The 22,937-nt window shown below is 38.4% G+C and overlaps 1 protein-coding gene across 2 annotated transcripts in view; it reads left to right on the top strand.

Moving 5' to 3' along the window:
* Positions 1–1,244: 1,244 nt before the first annotated feature.
* Angpt1 (angiopoietin 1) overlaps positions 1,245–22,937 on the top strand; it is a 289,964-nt gene continuing 268,271 nt past the window's right edge. For both annotated transcript variants that reach the window (XM_008851510.3, XM_017802808.2), the window contains exon 1: positions 1,245–2,058. In XM_008851510.3, coding sequence (XP_008849732.1) covers positions 1,762–2,058 — 297 coding nt within the window. In that variant the 5' untranslated portion in view covers positions 1,245–1,761. The remainder of the gene's footprint in view (positions 2,059–22,937) is intronic.

Genomic DNA, 22,937 nt, shown 5'->3' on the forward strand with positions numbered 1-22,937 from the left:
TGTATTTTGGTATAACTTGCTTTTATATCCCTCTGATCAAAAATTTGTTACTTGGTGTGGAAAGGACCGATGAATCTAGGTAGGGTTCCCCCCATCCCACACCCCCAAGCAACCACAGCCTTTCTGGAGTCTGTTTTGACCTCCCTTCTAGCTTTTCCCTAAAGGCCCATTTCTAACCACCACTGACCTTCACCCACTGGCCTACTTCCATTTCAGGACACACAAGGCACTGTTGCTTCTGTCTGCACACCATGACTGCAGAGGAGAGGCTCCTTTTCCTCAAAGCCCACCCAGGTCCGGATGAAAATTCTGCTCATAACAAAACGTGATTTATGTATACATCCAGTAACTATCTCGGTGCCATACTAAATTCTATAATTGTCTCCTGGTCTTTGTGTTTGTCTCTTTATTCAAATGTTTATATTCTGTTTTGAGAAAACGTCTTCTGAGCGTTTTTCTTCCTTAATAAAACCACAGAGCTTTCTCCTGTAGAATTCATCAGCACACCTGATACATGCTTGTTCTCAGGTGGTTTGCCTCTGCAGCCGCAGATGATGGTGTGGAATATCCACACCAGTGTTAAAGACAGCTGTAGCAATACCAGAAGTTCTTGTGAAATATATGATAACACGTACCACAAGAATTAATAATTCTCAGACCACTGTCCTAAACTGTAACCACATTGTTTTTGTAGGAAAGTTGCTCAACTTATACATGCAGCCTGTGAACCGCTGCATTCTGATCAGGGAACCGACTTCATTTAAAAACCATATCCCGGAAGGTACTTAGAATGATTCTACTTAATATGTACATGCTATATTACTTTGAGTGACAAATTATGGTAATTTCCTTGATAAATTGATCTTCTGATGCTTTCTCCAACTCCCCAAAGCCTAAGAAAATACAATAAAAGAATACCATCTCTAAAAATAGTTTTTTGATTTTTCCCCCGAGGTTTAAAAAAAAGAGAGAGAATGCTTTAAAAGTTTAATAACTTTATGGAATTATCAAAAATAATTCATTGTAGATTGTGCCAGCTTCCTTCGTAGTGTTCTTCAATTAAATAACTTTTAAAACACATTTCTAACTTGATAGATTTTAGTAGGTCAGCATGCACACCACAAGCGTATTAAGGTGGACCGCCCTGTTTATTGATTTTCCTTGCATCTGCGGGAGGCTCAAGGCAATTGTCTGCGGAAGGGGGCGGGAGGCCCATACATGATCGAGGTCATGCGCATCTAGCCAATTTGTAAGCCGATCCCGCCGCCCAAAGCCATCAGCAATCCTTAGCATAGGGGCACACTCATGCATTCCTGTCAAGTCATCTTGTGAAAGACTGCCTGCTTCCAGCTTGGCTTGGATGTGCAACCTTAATAAAACTCACTGAGGTCTGGGAGAAAATAGCAGATCTGCTGCAGATAGAGTAGAGGAAAGGGGCTCGAATATGTACTCGCAGCTGACTCAGGCAGACTCCACGCTGAACGGTTACACAGAGAGGAAACAATAAATCTCAGCTACTATGCAATAAATTTCTCGAGTTTTAACGAAGGAGAAACTATCATTGCAGTGAAATAAAAAAAAAAAAGTAACATTTTAGAACAAAGCTATCAAATGGCTAGTTTTCTATGATTCTTCAAACGCTTTCTTTGAGGGGGAAAAAAGTCAAACAAGCAGTTTTACCTGAAATAAAGAACTAGTTTAAAGGTCAGAAGAGAGGAGCAAGTTCTGCGAGAGGCACGGAAGGAGAGTGCTTGCAGTACCATGACTGTGTTTCTTTCCTTTGCTTTCTTCGCTGCCATTCTGACTCACATAGGGTGCAGCAACCAGCGCCGAAGTCCAGAAAACGGTGGGAGAAGATATAACCGAATTCAGCATGGGCAGTGTGCCTACACTTTCATTCTTCCAGAACACGACGGGAACTGTCGTGAGAGCACGACAGAGCAGTACAACACAAACGCTCTGCAGAGGGATGCTCCACACGTGGAGCCGGATTTCTCTTCCCAGAAACTTCAGCATCTGGAGCATGTGATGGAAAATTATACTCAGTGGCTACAAAAAGTAAGTGATCGCTTTCAGTTTCTAACTGCGCGGAGCCTCTGGCTTTCCTGCTCCGAGAGCTGAGAGTTCCGTAGGGGGGCACTTGTGTGTTTACGTTTTGCTCCGGAGGGCAGTGTTTGCAAAAGCAAGCGGGTTCTCTGGTTTGACTTCCTGGGTAAGCTAAGGAACCTGGGCTAATGAGAATTTCTGAATGGATTCTGGCTCCCCATTTATGCGTCTAACACGTGTATTTTTTATTACAGTTATGGTTTTCTCTTTTCTAAAGTTGATCTTGAACACTCTGACTGTCAAAACTCAGGTTTAAAAAAACCCACGAACTTTTTGAGCAAGTTGATGGAAAAAGAAATCATAATGATAATATTAATTTAGGATTAAGTTGATTTTAACCCGAGGAATTATGTGAGTTAGAATGGGAAAGCATCACAAAATATTGTTTTTATTCAGCCGTTAATGAAATTATCATGATGAGGGATTAATTATAAAGCATCTGTGTAATATTTGTTGATTGTATTTGTAAGCCAAGGGAACTGTTAAACTGAGCAAGTGGTAGGATACCAGAGGTCTGACATCGTCATATATTTCTTCTTCACTTGAGGAAAAACAATCGAGAAAATAACTTCTGATGTGAATTCATTAGGAAGGGGTTTTTGCCCACACTGAGGGTAGAAATTGAGCTTGTGTTGTCTGTCCATGAAGTGCACCTGTAGATTGGGCTGGGCACAAAGAAGCCTCTGCTTCCTCGGGACCTCCATCCTTTCCCAGAGGCAGTGCCATCTGGGAGCCTCTGTGATATGTATTTAATTCCAATTGATAGAAATCAAATTGCTCAGCACTCCATTCTTCATTTCGGTAAGCCACTGGACATCATCTATTAAATGATGAACATTTTCTGCACCTCATGGCCTTTTTGGTGTTTAGGTGTGTAACAGGTAAACAGTAGAAAGTAAGCACATGTCTCTAGGTGACAGCAGTCTCTCCTGTGTGAAAAGCTTCTTCCCCAGGCTATGCTAACTAGTTCTCTCAGTGTGAGCAGAAAGAACACAAGCAGGCTTCTGTTAGCACAGCAAAGCCTTTAAGAGGATAAAGGATGGACAAAGACAAATGCTCTGTTTTGTTCCTGTCTGGTCATGACCACTTAGGTCTCTGCAGGCTGCATCCTGCCTAGTAAGAGTTCTACTGTTGTCCACTAGGGACTGAACTAAGATCACAGTTAATGTATTCAGCTCGCAGACCTTGTTAGTTCTAGAGTTTCCAAACTTGGAATTGTAGCTTGTCTTCCTAGTGCAGACCACAGGTGAACTATCAAGAAGGAGGTAGAAAAAGAAAAAGGAAACAAACAGAATTAAACAATCTTAAGGGACTGTAGATAAATTTCCAGGCATTACTCATACTGGTAGTTTATAATAGAACATCTGGCTTTTCTTTGGCAAAACTTATTTCTACAGTAAATAAAGGCATTTGGTTAAATAGTTTGTTATTATGGTCAATATAGCATCCACAGCATTTTCAATGAGGATTGAATCATGATAATTTAGTCTGGGTCCTTTGAGGGGGACATGAGTGGGAAATGTAGTCCTAAATTGTGAATGAGCTAGCTTACCAAAAATGTAATGTTTTGTTTGCTTTAATCACACAATCAAAATGGTGGTTCAAACAGTGATGCATATTTTTTGTTGCTATGCAATTATTCAGCTGTGACAGGGCAAACATGCAATTGTGCTGAGGTTTTATCATGCACACATTTCATATGTTAATTTGTTTTGTAAAATAAATTTGATTCTAAATTTATATTGTTCTTGGTCAGTGATTATGGCGTAGTTTTCAGATTATAGTCAAGCGTAAGTATTAAAGTGTTCCTTGGTTATATCAATCCTCACAAGAATGAATCAAACTGAATAGATGCTGAAAATGTCCCAGTTGGTATGAGTCAGAGCAGTTGGCTTGACTATTGTCTGTTTAAATTTGCATATCTTTTGTCATTGTTAATGTGATTGGTTGGAGGATCAAGTAACCAAATAAATACATCCATCAAAGAACTTGCTAAAGGCTCTCATAAATTTCCCTTAATTAGATGTTTTCTTCACTTCAGATTCTAAATTCCACGTAAGGCATTTATTTTGGTCATTCACATACACATTTTTGTGCTGTAATCATTTGTTATACAGTACTTCTAGCTTATGCTACATCTGTTTTGATTCCAAGTAGTTGCTACAGGGTAAAAAGCAACGTACTATAGAAACTGGTGTGATCAGTGTGTATAAGTCAAATTAATTCAGTCATATATTGAATAAAGCAATTAATCAAAGTATAACAATTATTATGCAGCTCCTGGTTTCATAAGGAAGATTCCGATGCAGAATAAATATGTGAGATCAATACTAGAAGATTATTTGTATTAATCTGTTCTCATCCTTAAATACTGCTAAAGTGGATTTTTATAAGTATCATTTGAAAGATATAGGCTATCACTAGAAGTGACTTTGTAAGACTCTCAAATTTCATTTTTCAACAAAAGCAAAAGAGAAAATGATTTATTGGTCTCTGTAAGTATGCGAACTGTTAAGGTGTAATTGTAACATGATGGATTTAATTCAACGTCAACTTTCTACGATGACTTGTTTGTTAATGTGACATAGTAATAGCACTATCCTGACTGGTCAGATACAGGAGAGCTATATAGTTAGTATACTTAACATCACAGTTTCTTTGGGTAAAACACCTGCTTCTGTGTTTGAGTTTGATGTACCTTTATCACATAGCTCTTTTCAGAATAATCATTAAAAGTTCCAAATGTCTGAGAATGAGCACATCTTGGGAACAAAACAGTGAATAAAATTGGACAGTGGGTTTTGCCACTTTTTCTTCTTGAGTTTTTTTTTTTTTATATTTTATCTATTGTTTTTATTTTATATCTATGAGTACCTGCATGCATGTAAATGCACCATGTGCCTGCTATGCCCTCTCTAGAATAGGACTTATGGGCAGGATGGTTGTTAGCGCCCATGTGGGTGCTGGGAACTGAACTCGGGTCCTCTGCAAGAGCAGCTAGTGCTCTTAACCACTGAACCATCTCTCCAGTCCCTCTCGAGTTTTTTAAATTATTTTTCCTTCCTTCCTCCTTCTGTCTCCCTCCCTCCCTCCCTCCCTCTCTCTTTCTCTCTCTCTCTCCCCTTCCTTCCTTCCTTCCTTCCTTCCTTCCTTCCTTCCTTCCTTCCTTCCTTCCTTCCTTCCTTTTCTTTTTCTTTCTCTTGTGTACATCCATGGAAACCAGAGGACAACTTTGTAAGAATGGGTTCTTTCCTTCTAACATGCAGGTTTCAAGGATTGAACTCAGGTTGTCAGGCTTGGTGGCAAACCCTTTACCTCTGAGCTTTTTGAAGGTTTTTGTTGTTGCTGTTTGTTTTAAATTTCATTCTGTAGCCCAAGCCAGCACTTGAACTCAACACGTAGTACAGGATGGCTTCAAACTTCCAGCCAGTCAGTCCTCTTTCCTCGGCCTCGTAAATGCTGGGGTTATAGGAGTGAGCCACCAGGTCAAGCTTGATTTTTTTGTTTTCTTGGGTGTTTTGTTCTGTTTTGTTTTGTCTTTAATGTGTATGTGCATGTGTTTGTATGTATGAAAGTGTGAGTGTGGTATGTATGCTCAAGTGAGAAGGCCAGAGGACAGCCTTGAGTGTCATCCTCTCATGGTCCTGGAGCTCACCAATTAGGCTAGACAGGCTGGCCAGCTAGCTCCAGGAATCCTGTCTCTGTCTTTTCAGTGTTGGGATAGCAGACATACAACCATGTCCATCATTTATGTCGGTGTTAGGGGATCCAAAAGTGGGCAAGAATTACAGAGACCTCATGTCTATAACTGAGTCCACAAGAACAACCCTAAGCAGGGGGATTCTGGGCAGGATAAGTTTACCAACTCATAAATGCACTAGGTATTCTGCCCATCTCTTTAACATAACTTAAGTTGGATCCACCTTTCTATGGGTGGTCCTCTGACGAGGTGATTGGCTAGGGAAACTGGAAAGTTGGGTCTTAATCAGTCTTTATCCAAATCAGAGACACCAGATACTGTTTTTCTCTTGCCAGTTAATCCTGTGGGGCTTTTTGCTACCTTAACACAAACTCACATCCTCATGTTTGCCAGGCAGGTTCTACCTGGACTAAGCCAACTCCTGAGTCATTTTCTTGTTCAACTATCTTATATTCCTTTCCTATGAATCTTATGACAGAGGACATGTTGACTAACATCTATACTCTGTTCTTCCTGAGCTGTTCTTTTTCTCATCCTCAAAAGTCCACAAGCTTTGCTGGGGATGTAGTTCGGTGGTACAGTGCCTGCCTAGCATGTGAGAGCCCCTAGTTTATTCCTTAGTACTGTAATAGATAGACAAATAAGTGAGTAAATAGCTCGCAAACATGTATATTTAAAATACATAGTGATACAGAATTCGGGATAATCCTTAGGAAGTCAGCCAAATAGTTCGCTGCTGGTGGTTATAATACTAAGTCAGAGAAAGGTTTTGTGTTTTTCCTTTGGAGGTATTTCCTAAATATAAGAAGTGAATAAGCAGTGGACAAGTATGTCTTAAATTATTTGCCTCTAGTTTTGAAGGCAACATGCATACACGATTTATGCAGAAAGTGGGGGAGGGGAATCAGTTGCCAAGAAATATTGATAGCAACAATTTGATTTAAGTCAGCTTATGAAAATCTCTGCACCAATTTTGTTTGGAGGACAGACATCTGATTTTCAAGCAAGGGAGAATCCCTTAAATCTGTATTAACTTTTCAGCCAATAGTTAGGTTTTATTGTCTACTTGTTACCTTTTAGAATCTAAAGAGCTAAGAAGGAATAAAACCCTTTTGACACCAGAATCTGGGCAGTTGGCGCTATGACAGTCTCATGCAAGCTTCTTTCCAATGCTGTCTCTATTGGTGAGTCTCAAGGTTGAGGGCCAAGGTAAATCCTTCCATGAGACTGCCAAGCATCTTCACTTCTGACGCCACTATTTCACACTGAAACTTCTTTTAATAGTACCCACCCCATACAAATTTACTTATTTGTATAATTCAAAATGAGTAAAAACACATCACTTTCTTCCTTAAAATCCCCCTTTAACTTCCTATTATATAAGAACAAAATCCTAATTCTTTAACATGAAGATTTATAAGACCATCCCTAATCCCCTCCCTGGCTTCATCACTGTTTGCCTTCAAAGGACATTCCAGACACTTAAATGACATGGCCTTTCTTGTGATTTCTCCTACAAACTTGTTTCTGCCTCAGGCAATTACAGGCTCTTTATTCAGTGCAGAAAACTGGTCCCTCAGCTACCAGCTATCAGCATGGATGCCTCTCTCTCTACTGGGTCTTCACTCCCTCAGAAATGTCCTCTGAGCCACCACCTCTTCCTCAGGCTGCGGAGTGACTTGCTAACGTATTGTGCTGCATCGTTTTTTGAAGCATTTCTGCTGTGTGACATTATATTGTGTAATGTTGGTCAGAATTTTTATTCTGCTTCAGCCATTCTTGGGCATGTAAACACCCTTGAGGAGGGACTTGTCTGTTGTTGATAAAATTTGTCTGACACGTAGACGAGTGCATACAGCATAGTACGGCCTCAATCAATATTTGCAGAAGGGGTGATTCGATATTCTAAGGGCTGTATACACTAGTAGGCAAAACTGTATCTGTTATTGTTCTTTAGATTTTATTGACTGTATTGTTTGTCCATTTGGTAGCACAGTAACTGGGAATAATTCTTAAAATGAAGCTGACAGAGGATGCAGCTGGCCTTGTGTATTTTCAGGTTTCAAACCCACTGATCAGCCAACCTCAGATCAAAAATACTTTTTAAAAAGTATCTGGACTGAAACATGCCTATATCTTTTGTTATCTTTTCTGACCATTATGTAAAGCAACCATTTACACTGCATTTATGTCATATTAGGTGGGATAATAAATCTAGAGATGTTGTAAGGCATGTGAGGTGCATAAGGGGCTTGAGTAGCTATACATTTTGGCATCCAGTGAGGCATCCTGGGATCAACCTAACCCATAGATCCCAAGGTATGACAGTTTTTTTCAAACAGTAGTGCATAATCCCATGGACATATTTGATATAAAAAATGCATGCGTGACAATAAAGCTCAACTGTATTTCACAAATTACTGTTTAGCTATATAATATGAGAATCTTTTAAATCATCTATAACAAGGGTCAGCAAACCATTGCCCTTGGGCCAAATTTTGTCTGTCACTATGTTTGTAAATAAAGTTTTATTGAAACAGAACCACATGCATTCTTGTATGTATTGTCTGAGACCGGTTTGTCTTACAAAAGCAGAATAGAGGTATAGACACCAAATGGCCCACGGAGCTTGAAATATTTTATATGGACACCTGCTCTGTACAATAAGAGGAAATAGTATTAATAGGAACCACTGCAAGGTAGACTGTGAGGCTGGTTTTGTGGGAAAAACATTGACCTCCAGGAGACCCAATAAGCTGCAGATCCATGCCAGTTGGCAGAAAGCCTGACTAAGCCAGTTCTTGGCTTGGTGTCTGGCATGCTATGGGGTGACATTTTAGAGTACAGACAAGGGGATTTTATATCTTTTCATTCCCCTGCCCATCCTTATGTGAACAGAGAAATATTCCCAAAGCGGATACATACTCAAAGAGAAAAACACCTGAATAACAATGCTGATCCCTGACTTCGGTAAACAAGCCAGGGTGCCCTGCTTTATGGACCTGTTCCATTCTGTTGGTTGGGCCATAAGAAGAGCATTGACAAGACACTGACTGCAGTCAGCCTTTCTCATTCAGTGCCTTTGGAAGCCTTTCTCCCTCCCATTTGTTTCAGATGGAAACATTACAAAGAAGTGAGCTCACTCATCCAGATGATGATAAGGGAGGAGTAACAAGCGGGCAGCCCAGCTGCTGAATGAATGCAGGGCCTCAGCCCCCGTGCTATAGTTTGCTCATGTAGGAAGCTTGATTTTCATTCTGTCATGGCTTTGGTATAGACCCGATTGACCTTTTCCTAGGCCTAGTCTTCTTCCCTCCTCTCCTCTCCTCTCCTCTCCTCTCCTCTCCTCTCCTCTCCTCCCTTTCCCTTTCTCTCTCGCTCTCTCTCTCTCTCGCTCTCTCTCTCTCTCTCTCGCCACAAGCTATGTTGTGTCGTTTGTGCTGATGCATAACGCTAATTGTACTGTGAGTCATCCAAGACTTTTGTTCTGATACAAGATTATCCTCTTCAGTGAAGTTGGAAAATTCCAAACCCCCTTTGGTTTTGGCTCCTTGGTCTGAGGGAAGAAGGGCCTCTACGGGTTTAAATCTTTTTACAATGTGTACAAAAGATGCACCCCTCTGTTATCAAGGAGTCTCTGAGGAATGAAGCCCTCACCAGCCACCTCTGTATTTGGAGGCTATTTCCATGTAGGGTCTGATTACTGCTCTGCTCTAATTCTTACATAGAAGTATTAGAATGACAGAGGTGGTTAGGCTGGATTGGTCCTAGTTATCAACCCAAATGATCTGAATTTCTTCTTTCAAACAAAGCAATTTCAAAGAAAGAAATTGATGTGCAAAGCCATATACAACTTTACTATAGCTAACCATTTCATTGATAATCAGGTCTATGCAGATATTTTCTTTTACCTGTATTAGAAAAATGTAGTGTAAGATAAACACTATTTGGTTTTACAGTTCACATACTACAAGTCTACAATGAAATATATTTCTTATTTGCTGTGAACCATTGAAGAAACATACATATTAGCATACATGTCAATGTGTGTGATGTCAATCAGCAGCTGGAATATTAATAAGATGCTAATTAATACAAGTGAGTACCTTGACTATTAGTAGCAAGCATATCCACGAATGCCACCAAATCACTGGCATCCAAAAGTAATCATATAAGCTTCTGCGGAATGGCTGAGGCTATCTGTGAAATATGGTGTATTTTATAGTTTTGTGATGTGTTGCTTACTTCATTGGGAAGAGGGTGAATTTTACAGATAGTCTCAGTTTTTGTTTGTGAAAGCTGAATGAGTTAAATTATAATCCTAGTCTTTAATGGTGGATTTTCTGTTTCTTGAAACCAGTAAATATTTTTAAATCCTAAATTACATTTCCCCTCTAAACTGTTAAAGATAGTCACAGGGTATCATACAACATTTTAATACTATTCTTGTCTTCACTATTAATATATGACTAGTTGGAAGCCCAGTGGGTATTTATTGCTGCTCAAGAATTGATGTAGCCAGCAGACCTTGATCCACCTTTTCTAATTACACAGATACAACATATGGGAATTGCATCTTTTTACTAATGTCACCCACCTTTTCACCCCTTTCCTGTTGTACTTGATTTTTAAATAGTAAGAATGAAATTATCAGATGACAATCATTTGAATATTTATTGAATGGGCTTATTTATTGAATATTTTTTTAATTAATTTAATTGACTAGGTTTATTTAAGACACTGATTGTGTAATAATAAAAAAGTTCATAATAAATGTTCAGTATTTATGTGTATGTGCACTTGTGTGCACACACATGTATACAGGTACATGTATACTTGTGTGTGTGTCTGTGTGTGTGTGTGTGTGTGTGTGTGTGTGCATGTCTATGCCAACAGATAACATCAGGTGTCATTCATCAGATACCTTTTACCTTTTTTTTTTGAGATAGAGTCTGTCACTAACCTGGCTCTTCTCAGGCCAGTAGGCTGAGCTGACTGGACAGTAAGCCCTAAAGATCTACATCTCCACCTTCCCAAGCCTGTAATTACAGTTGCACACCACCACTCTTGGCTTTCTTCAAGTTCTATCTTGCTGGTCCCAGTTTATTATTTTTGAATAAACGAACTGATGCATTTAAAATAATTTGTGGTAACAGAATTTGATTTTCAAACAAAAGCTAAACAGAGATATCCTGTGTCACCTAGAAGCAGGTAGAGGGTTCAGAGGAGATGTGCAATGAGGCTTGCTCAAGAATCCCATCCTGCTCTTGTCCAGCACCCTCAGGAGGTCCTGTAGGATCTAAGCAATCTAACTTCGAAAGGACTTCAGTAAAGCTTCCAGATAATCAAATATAAGGCAGGGAAAGCTGGCCAAACCAGTCCAGAGTAGGCAGAAAGAAATATAACACTTGTTAGATCAAATATTTGAGGGCAACCTCGTATAAAACCCACCAAATATAAGGCTAAACTTTATAAGGTTGCCCATGTGGAAATTACCAAAAGTGAAAAGCATGCTCTTTGTTTTCATCTCCTAAAATTCTGAGCCCACTATCCATAGCTTAATCCAAGTTTGTTCAAATAAGAGAGAACAGATAATTCATAATCAATCCGTGGCAAGGTGTATAACTTATTTGAAACCAAGCTGGGGGCTGGAGAGATGGCTCAGTGGTTAAAATTACTGGCTGCTCTTGTAGAGGATCTGGGTTCTATTCTCAGCACCCATATGGTGACTGACAGCCATCAGTATCTCCAGTTCCAGGGGATCTGACGCCCTCATCTGACCTGAATGGGCATTGCCTGACATGGGTGCACACATGCATGCAAAACCTCATACACATAAAATAAAATGTACATAATTTTTTAAAAAGACCAAGCCAGGCATGGTGGCATACATCTTTAATCCCAGCACTGGGGAGGCAGAGGAACTCAGCAGTCAGAGGCTGCCTGTAAGATGGAGGCCAGCCTGGTCTACACAGTGAGTTCCTGGCCAACTGGGGCTACAGGGAGACAGAGTCTAAAAACATACAAACAAACAAACAAAAACCCCTCAAATATTATTCAAGTCCCAAATCATGTGTTTATATGCCATTTGTATTTGTCTGTTTTTACTTTAAGAATATGTACGATTTGATGGTTTCCTAATGTCTTTTTTTCTTTGACTTTTTGTTGGTTGTTTTTTGACAGGGTCTCTTTAGTCACAGACCACTTGGAAGTCACAATGTGAACCAGAGTGGCCTCGATCTCACAGAGGTCCACCTGCCTCTGCCTCCTGAGGGCTTGGATTAAAGGCACACACCGCCACACCCAGAAGTCTCCTAATGTGTTAAAGTATAATATTCACTTCAGACTGAATTCTTTGTAAGGAGAGCATAAAAAAATTAACTTTAAGTAGGCTTCTTGATATTTTCAAAAATTTCCCAATATTTTGTTTGATCTTAGCCAACTTTTGCTTTTATTTCTACTTTTGCTTTTATTTATGCTGATTGCAATTTTGCTGTTTGGTATCTCCTGGTATTTTGGTGTGCTTTTTAAAAGTCAGTGGTCCATTTTGTGACGATTATACACATGTACTCTAAGACACATCCCATGTGCTGACCAAGGACAAGCCAAACACAGTACCACTGATTGCATCCTCTTTGGGGACTTTCAGTTTTTCTACAGTAAAGGAATTACAGGGCATGTGGTAGGATGGGGAGTGTGGGATGATGAGACTACAAGCACACTTCGTACTCTGATGGAGAGAAGGTCCTGATGTCAGGCCTTACAAGAGTGACTATTAACATTCTTATTGTTCTTAAAATTGGCATTCTCGTTTTTTCTTGTCTTTCAATGACTTGCTTTCTCTAAACCCCAGTTTGCTTATTCTACACTTTGGTGATCTCAGAGACCCCAAATCCAGGAAACAGAGGCAGAGAGGTGACCCTCAGAGTCGGAATGACGACAAAGATGCACAGAGATCTGCCCTTGGTATCTCCTTTGCTTTTCTTCTCCCTTCTATGTTATTTCTTCACGGAAGTGCAATGAGAGCCTCTGTCCACTGGCCATGGAATAGGATACCAGGAAGAGGACACTTGGAAGTAGGTAGAGTGAACAGGGCAGGAAAGGTCCCAGGACAGCAGTGTTAGGATGTTCCATGCGTTAAGATACGGGATTTGGAGCTCGAGCAGGAATCAGTGGAACTTAACCTTAACAGAAGGCAAGCAGTGTGACAAATATGCCATGGCTCCAAGATGGTCCTCAAGGCACACCAGATAGAAATGAATCTACTACAGCATATAGTTTAGAAACATAAATCCACTACAATTGACAGAATGGAAAGCAAATACATCATCCACTGTTCCTAAACCAAGTTTACAAATATTTTAGTTATTACTTTTTTGTTTTAGGCATATGAGTGCTTTTCTTGCATGTATATAAATTTACCACATGTGTGTAGTACCCGTAGAGGTCAGAAGAAGGTATACGATCCCCTGGAACTGGAGTTACAGAGGGTTTTTAACCAGCATGTGGGTGCTAACCCAGGCTTTCTGGAAAAACAGTCAGGTGGTCTTTACTACTTAGCCATCTCTCCAACCCCTCCTATGTCAAGTTTAAATATGGCATCACCCCACGATAACACATGTGCTTAGAGCCAGACTACCTACGTTTGAATCCTGACAGCAAAACCTGCTGTGACTTTGAAGAAATTTCTTCACTTCTCTGTTCCTCAGTTTTATTATGGATAAAATGGAAGTAATAACACTACCTACATTTTAGAATTATTTTTAAATGTAAATATAATTTACTTAAATCTCCTTGTATAAATACTTTACCTTGTAATCATTAAATATTAGATATTACCAGGAGCAGTGCTGGGCATAGTATCAGTTAATATTGGGTATTTTTATCCGTTATCGGACTCTTTGGGAAAACTTTACATATGTCCATTTATTGAATATTTTTGGAAGCTAACATAAAGGAGATTTTAATCAACTGATTTCGCACATGAGGAAACTGAGGCATAGGGAGAGGATGCCATTGCCCCGTGGTTACACAGTGGCATACTGCAGGGCCAGCAACTAATCCCAGGCTTTTGACTCCGTGAATGATGCTCTTAACTAACTATAGAATTAGCTGTATAATTTTAACCATGCCTCCTCTTGTTAATCCTAAATTACAAGTGTGTCTTTAAAAGTTTCTGTAGTTGTCTTTGTGTATAAACCCTTAATGCTTTCATACTCAATGAGTTGCCCCCTTCTCAAGTTCTTTCTTAGCCATTTGTCCCGTGTGTCTCTAAAGTCCATGGTTAAATTCACTGTGGCAACAGGTTATGTTGCTGAGAGGAACATAATAGCGATGCTCTGTCCCTCCTGCGGGTCTGATGACAGACCACACAGCCCCCCTGTCTGGAGTCCCTCCTGCCTTGCTCACAGACATACCATCTTCTTGAAGTTACAGCGCTTAATTGAGTTGACGGTTTATCTAAAAACTTCGAAAACCCAAAGAAAGGCTTACAATTGCTTTACATGGGGGCAGGGAGAACTGCCTGTTTTAAATAGCTTCCATTCACTTTCATGACCTCCCTCTTGGTTTATCTGTAGGCAGTCCTGCTTGGAAAAGCAAAAGCACATTCTGGAACTTAAAATATTATTTGTATGCACTTTTCTTTTGTGGGTCACACAGACAGTTGTAAAAATGAGAAGAAAAGCCTTGCTTTCTCAGGCAATCACCTCTTATCTCACTTCCTATTTTATTTATCACTGTTGCTATTAATTAAACTATTTCTGGTATTTTGGTCCAAGGCCAAGAACATTGCCACACTGAGGCCCTTGTGACGGACCCTGTCTTCCCTCCTCTTCTGGTCTTCCAGGCTTGACCATTCAGAGGCCTGCGCTTCAAGGGTTGCTGCTCCGAAGCAAGGGAGATCATCTGCTGTCAGGATCACTTATCATACACGCGTATAAATTTCTATAAGAAGTTGTTCTTAGGAGAATTACTTCTTATGATCCTTTCTGTTTTTTTTTAATTCACAAATATGCCAGAGAAAAATAATTTATTGCCATTTTTACTGTTTTCAAACAAATTACTAAGATAAACTGCTTTAAGTTGGGATTATTTTGATGAGAATATTCAAATAAAGATAATGTTTTAAACCATTCTATCTGTATTTGCCTAGAAAAATTACATTGTGGTGCTAGATTATATTTCTTTTAGCTAGACACCAAATATGGATTAAATATAGCCAATAGCCAAGCTCCTTTACTGTGGCGGCGTTCAGGAATTAGACTTCTGTTTACGGCATTTGGGGGAAAAGCTATCATTTATCACCTTAATTTTTTTCTAAGATTTATTTTATTTTTATTATCTCTACATGTGTGTGGGAATGTGCGTCTGAGAGTGCCAGGTGGCAGCAGGTCTAGAAGAGGACATCTGATCCCCTGAAGCTGGAATTACAGGTAGTTGTAAACCATCCAGTGTAAATGGTGGGAACTGAACTCCAGACTTCTGCAAGAGCAGTACTTGCTCTTAACCACTGAGCCATCACTTTAGTCCTCATTTATTATCTTTAAAAATAGCACATGCTATGTATGTTTAGATTCCTTCACGCTCTCCAGTACATAAAGGTAATTTTTGCCTTCAGTTTTATGTTCAGAAAACAGAACAGAAAATTAATAGACTTCTGAAAGTGAAACTGTAGCTCTTGAAAGTCAAGATTAATTAATTTAAGAGACTTTGGTTCAAATAAATGATTAAAGCTGCCAAGCACAAACCCCACACTCAGTCTTCAACAAAGAAAGCTCTTCACTGAGAACTGAATTTATAGAAGAGTTAAGAGGTCTCTACTTGGAAAATTTTGTCATTATTATGTTTCATATGGGACAAAAGCTTGTATATTTTGAGCTTATATGTCAAACTTAGGCAGTTTGTAAGACAAAAGCCACTACAGAAATGAATTACTCTGAACATTAGTTGTATTTATTATTTTCTTAGTTTGGAGCAAATCCCACTTGATCTAATTTTGAAAACCATAGCTAACACAATCTCATAGACAATTATAATATTCTACTAAACTCTAAAAAGTGTATTTTAAGCTTTTGTTTTGTTTTGTTTCTGTTCGAAAAAACGTCTCCTTGTAGCCCCAGCTGGCCTGGAACTCACTATACAGAGGAGGCTGACCTCAGCCTAACAGAGATCTACCTGCCTGTGCCTCCCCAGTGCTGGGATTAAAGGTGTGTGCCACCATGATTGGCTTATTTTAAGATTTTTATGTTTCAAACAGTTGGCCAAATACTCTCTCCTGTCATATATAAAGCATTTATCTACTGTGCGAAATAAAGTGAACTGTGTTTAGTCCTTCTCAACTGTGGACATTTGCAAATCAAGAAGAAGAAGGTGGCTTTTTAACAGGGAGCTCTACAGTTCCATTTGTCTACTCACGTATTACAATCTTGGGGGAAGATGTAGTTTGAAAAATTATATGAGGGGGTTTAGAGGTTGGGACCAAAAAGTTCTCTGCCAGATTTGAGTATGATAACTAAGAAACTTCTAGGTCCTAATTCAGTAAGGTAGGAAGTAAAAGTAAAATAGGTAGAAGAGGACAATTATGGTTTATATTTTCCAAAGATGGTTTTAATAGCACCTCCATCCTTGTATGTCACCCTTGCCTGAAGTCTGACTGGTTCATAAAACTCATTCAGTTTCATCTTGTTTATCACAACATTCATTCTCAGGGCCCTCTGCTGCCAATCTAAACGTCAATTCCTTATCCAGAGTCTGTGTAGATGATTGGTTAGCAAGTTCCCTGTTGGAGCTCTCCTAGAGCCAGATGTACACATGTAAATAAGGCTTCACAAGATTCTGTTCTGCACCCACTGAGACTGTAGTAGAAATAGCCCAATCCCATTATATTTTGTCTGAAACTGATCCATAGAGTTATTGTGAGTCTTATGAGCATAATGGAGTGACTGTTCTAAGTCACCAAATTAAGGGGGAATATCTTGGTTCAGCAGCAGTCACCATTTACTTATGTTCACATGGGGCTTACCAAGCTATGCATCATAGGTGCCAGTTATCGAGAAACAATGGGTTAGACAGTCACTCGGTCTTCCAAAAGCCTGCATTCCAATCAGATTTAGAATATACAGAATGTTTTAAGTATTGATTCTAAAGCCAATACATTTAGTGCCTTGATCGCATCTTATAAATTAACTATTTCAATTTTACACGAATTAGGTAAGATGTACTAACTATAGAATTTGAGGATGGTGTATATCCTTTTATTTCTTTAAATGAAATTGTCAGCAAGGAGTTTTTAATCTTCAAAACAGTTTTTATCAAAAGCTTTAGAGACCATAAAACTTCAGTGCAGCAGAATTTCATAGTACCACTATATATACTATAGAAGGGTTGTATAAGTTTTCAAGTTTACATTGTTTGCAGTTTTTCTGATACTTTAAAAGTATAAGAATCTCAAAGAATTTGGGTTTTTGAAACTGTAGACATGAAGGTGTTTTATAACTCTATAACATTTAACCTGTCATGTTTATGCTGTGAGTTTAAATCCAGATGTTTCTAAATGCTATAACCGAGCATGGTTGACTGGTGGTCTCCCAGATCTAAAATGAGTGAGAGGCATCTGTTCAATTCCCAGTGGTTTGGAATTTCTGCAATAAAATCCATACCAGATTCTCCCCCTTTTCAGCTGATGAGCCTGGGATCTGGACTCAAATGAAACAGGTACAGGAACATTCTTTGAATGTATGAGGTGCTTTGTATAGTTTGTTACATATTGATTGAAATCTACTGGAAAACAGCATAAACAGTAAATATTTTAAAAACCAAATATTTTCATATTCTTTGACACAGTAATCCAACTTCTGGGAATCATTCCCAAGGAAAATAATTCAGTGGAGTGAACTGGCAATGCACACGGGTGTGTTCGCTTCAGCAATCATAGCAGGAACTCTGGGAACCATAGGTGTTATTATATATATGATGCTTACCATGATGCCTGCACACATGGTATCTACCTTTCACAAACCTTTTGAAATACAGACAATATTAAGTGCAAGCTTTGAATGAAGCTCCCACAAGCAGTAAGTGTCAAGACCAGTGGACCCTCCAGCCTAAGATCCTTTAATAAAAGACCATGACTTCAGTGACCCCATGACTATAGCTGTTAAAATTTAAAAAAGGAAATACCTATGAGATGCTGAATGTCCAAGTAGGTGACTTATCACAGTAAACTATAGGAGCAAAACAATAGCCAATATTTTGAGTATTTAGTATGGACCAAACTCTATGAGAGATAATTCAACTATATTTGACTTGGTTCTCAATTTTTCATAAATAGAAATGATTATTCTTATTTTCAATATTTTTACTTATTATTTTTATTGTATGGATGTAATGCCTGCATGTAGGTAGGTGAACCCATGTCATGCAATACCTGCAGAGCTCAGAAGAAGGCATCAGATTCCCTGGAACTGGAGTTAGGGACAGTTGTTAGCCACCCTGTGGGTGCTGGGAATCAAACTCGGGGCCTCTACAAGAGCAGCCAGTATTCTTAACCACTGAGTCATCTCTCCAGCCCCCAAAGTAAATCTTTTAAAATACTGATAAAGAATATATCTCAATTCTGTCATTGTCAAGGAATGGTATCCACAGTGATTAATGTTAGCGATGGGATTGAAGATTTTTTTTTTTAAATTTTATCTTTTGTGCCTGTTGCATACATTGGAAAATATGAGCATTTCCACTTTAATAATCAAAGCTTAGTGAACTTAATTTAAAAATCAGTCTGTCTCCAATGGATATGTTAGAGTATGTTTATAATAGCTTGTGAAAAGCTGGAGCAGAAAAATCACATGTTTCAGGCTAGCCTGGGCTACCTAACAAGATTGTCAGAAAAAATTTCAATAATAAATTTAAAAATGCCTATCTAGACTTTGGTCAAATGAAAATAAGATGGAATGAAGTGGAGAAGATGGGTCATAGGGACTTGACCTTGTTAAATTTTCCCTTGTTTTTCACTGTTACTGTGCATAGGGCAAGAAAATAAAGGAACCTTTGGATAGAGTAGAAGTTTCTACAGGAAAGAAAATCTGGGAGAAATATTTTCTGGCAGAAATATTTTGGAGCAGGGAATTTTCCCTTACTTTCCCTTTAGTTTACTCGCTCACTGTTTTCTCCATTATGTTTGGTTTTGAGCTGTTGTTTACCATGTCATGAAATATTCTCCTTCCTAAACTTTGTAATGTGTACAACAGAAGGTTTCTTGCCACTCTCCTGCCTCATCCTCCATACAATACTTACTGTATGAATGGGTGAAAAGGTGGATAGCTTTGTGATTGGGGGGTGAATGAAGGCATGCTGTAAATCCTAAACACTGTGTTGGGCATTGGAACTTCATAGAAAAGGTAGCAAACAAGGTGACAGAATCTTGCTGTCAAATATTTCATGGACACAGACCTAGACAGTAATCATTGTGAGGAATGGATTTGTATTCTACAGCTGCATTAGGAAATTGTGAATGAGCAAAAATTGGGCTAATTAGGAGAGTGACCCACAATCTTGGGCATGGTCCAGAAATAAAGGTATAATAAGATAAAGGAAAGCAACATGGTCAGGAGGGAAGGATAACCCTGAGGGGCTTTAAGTTTTATTAACTCAGAAGTAAAGAACTCTGTTCTGTATTCGACTGCTTTGTGAATTTTATTCATTTTTAGGTTGTATAGCACATGATATATCAGAGAATTGAGTCAAATTACTCCCTAAAACTCAGGTTAAGTAGTACTGTATTGTTCTATTTGTGTAATATACATAGGATGCATAAGTAGGAATCTGTTGTACATATAAAACTCCAACATAAATGAATAATGTTATTCAAGTCTGCTCTATCTTTGCAGTTCAAATGAACCCACTAGAAAAACAAAGCTCTCTGTTTCTACTTAGAAAATAAAGTCATGGAGCATTTTGGTAGAGAATCATTCAAGAACCAAGAGTCTGATCAGAGAATCAGAAAGGGCATTAAATGATAATAGCTCACCTCTGTGTCTCACTTGGATCTTCCTTCTTTTAAATAGAGTCCAAGCTTGTGTTTTCAATTGGATCCTTACATGTTTGTAAGCATCCATATTCTATAATCAACTGTAGAAAGGTCTTCAACATTTACCAAGTGAATCATGCCTCATAACGTATTTTGTGACTTAATCCAGCACAAAGACATTCCTGGTTAATATTATAAATAGGCATGCCCTGGTAGTTCTGCAAGTTTCAGATAAAATATATGTGGATAGAAATCTGTTTCTATGAAAACACAGAGATTCTGTTTGCTGAGCAAGAATAACAGTCTTATAACATGGACCATGTGGATATTTAAGCAAACACATATTTATACCTAGAAATAAAATATGCTCACTGGGAAACTCACATCCTCTTAAAAACATACACACTCCTCTAACATTCTCATCCCTTTATATCACGAAGCTTATTCACTTGAATGATGACAACCCTTGGAGTACTGGAGACCACAGATGATGTGAAGACCAGTGCTTATGGTTGTAGGGATGGGGAAGCCATTAACTTCATGATAGAAAATGAATGGCGCAAAATTAGAAATCTCTAACTAGCAATGCCTTCTCTAATTTAGCTAAAACAAAATTCAGAATGTTTGTCATCCTTCCAACTCTTGTTATTTGAGAAGGTGTTATATTGCTTTTAGGTGTTATATGCATGTATATAATGTTGTATTGTGGATGTGAACTGGATGACAAATTTCATCATCTATGAAGTTTAAAGCAGTTATGTAGTTGCTTCACTCTGGGGGTGGAGGAGAACTCTCTGTGTATTAAACATAGACTGAATATAGTGACTTCTTTCTAGAGAACACTGCCATCAACAAGCAAGTAGTTTTATGCTGGAGAAACTTGAGGAACACTACTGCTGGCCAGATGTTGGAAGTCTGTATCAACAGTGAGGTCATGTTGAGTAAGCCCACATATCTATGCTATGACAACAGCACAGAATGTCCTTTTCTTTTGGTGGTTACTTTCTTTAAACCTATAGCACAGTTTTACTATGACAGAAGCATCAGAAAAATCTCAAGCTAGTAAAATTTTACAAAATACCTGGCAAGTGCTACCCCAAATGTTCAAGTCCTGAGGAAAGGAAACACAGCCTAAGGAGATGTGATATATAGTGTGGCATCCTTGTTAGGAACCTGGACCAAAAGAACATTGGTTGAAGTTAAGGAGATCTGAAAAGCATGGACTTTAGTTAATAATATATAGAGGGATAAATAAATCTCAGTGAAAATGTTTCCTTCTGTGAGTTTGATAGAGAAGCCTGTTCTTAGTTTTTGATAGATTTCTTAAGAATATATATGTATATCCATCTACTAATTCTATGTAACATGAATAATTCTCTTGATGAAAAATTTGAGAATAGTTCCACTGGGCAGTGCTTGCTCCTTACACTGAGTCACTGGGAAAGGAAAACTATTGTAAGACAATGGATTCTTATCTCTCACATGTGAGGCATCCTTTGACTCTTAAGTAAAAATAAAAAGGTTTCCCCACTTGCCATAAAAATTCTGAGTGCTTCCTCATTTTTGTAGGCACATTATTACAACATGGGAGGGTTCATAACTTTGAATAGCGAGGACCTTTCTGGGCATATAAAAGGAGTTTGTAGGTCACTGAGGATGTGTTAATTGCAACCTGATATATTTTATTGCCCTCCTCCAATGATTCAAGTAAAAAAAAATAGTAAATTTGTTAATAGCACATACTTAAAATAACATATAACCTTTAAAATGCACTGGAGGAATCAGGCTTATAAACTGAGCAAAAATGCTCAAGATACGTATTATTTCTTTTAAAAGCATATTAATTTCCTATGTATCATTAAAAAGAATACATATTGTGCAAGAACAAGAAATCAGAACTCTAACATCATTTTATTGAAATATTTACTGTAAAACAAAATGTCCCCCAAACATTTTTTTATTACATTACATCAGATCTGTGAAGTATTTTGTTTTGTGACTATGGATGTGGTTTCAGCGCCTCTTTTCTGTAACAGCTGTAATGAACACTGTGCAGATTGTGCACAGATCAATTGCAGAATGGTCCCTACTCATTTTAGCCTATAGAGACTGGTTAAAGGCAACATTCAAGCAAGCCAGCAAAATCTGCATCACGTTATCCTTTGGATGCCTCATGAAAAGGTATTTTTAAGATGTGGTATGGCATTGTGATCCACATTGCCTGATGTCAAATCGTATTGCTTGGTAACTCATGACAAACCTGTTGTGTGTTAGCTAGGAGCTCATGAAGTAAAATTTGAAATGCCAGAAATCTGGCTTAGCTTTTACGAAAAGTAGATTGCAGTGCTAAAATTGCCTAATTTAGGAATGGAAAACAATTTTAGATTTTGACCAATTTGAGGCTGAGTTGTGGGTCCCCTTTATTGCCTTTCTTAGTTTGCAGAAATGACATAATTAATGGTATTGTTCTCCAGCAGTATGAGGATGGTTTTGCTTAACCTTTTTTTTTTTTTTTTTTTTTTTTTTTTGCAAAGTCCGGGCATTTGTGTATTTAATAAAATCTTTCTAGATTATATATGAATGGCTACAAAGCCTTGCTTAATAAAACTTGCTCTCCAAGTTGCATTCATCATTTTTTTCCATTCACTGAATATTTATTGACAAGTACCATGTGAGCCCTTAAGCATTTATTAAAAAATTGGAGACAAAGTGAATGAGCAAGCATCCCAATTGTCCTCATAGGTTTTATGGTCCAGCAGAGCAGCTATTACTCAACTGGTCACAGGAATCATTGTAAGTTAGTGCAACAAAGAAGAGATAGACAGGATCACGAAATACAAAATTGAGGATCCGATTAGGTCACGATGAAAAATGCTCAGCCACTGAAAACACAGTTACAATAATGAGCTCTGAACACTGGGAATGGTACTTTGCTGCCTGACAGTACAAAATATTTAAGCAAAAAGAGAGGAAAAGAATTAAGAGAAGAATGAAATGAATGAGGCCAGTTTGTATTATTACATGGTATGTCTGTCTTTACATTTCTATAAAGGAAACCCTGGAATTTTGTGGTTCTACCCCACCATATAACAAGCATTTACTTTG

This window comes from Nannospalax galili, unplaced genomic scaffold, assembly GCF_000622305.1.
Source record: "Nannospalax galili isolate Female #2095 unplaced genomic scaffold, S.galili_v1.0 scaffold284, whole genome shotgun sequence".
Lineage (NCBI taxonomy): Eukaryota > Metazoa > Chordata > Mammalia > Rodentia > Spalacidae > Nannospalax > Nannospalax galili.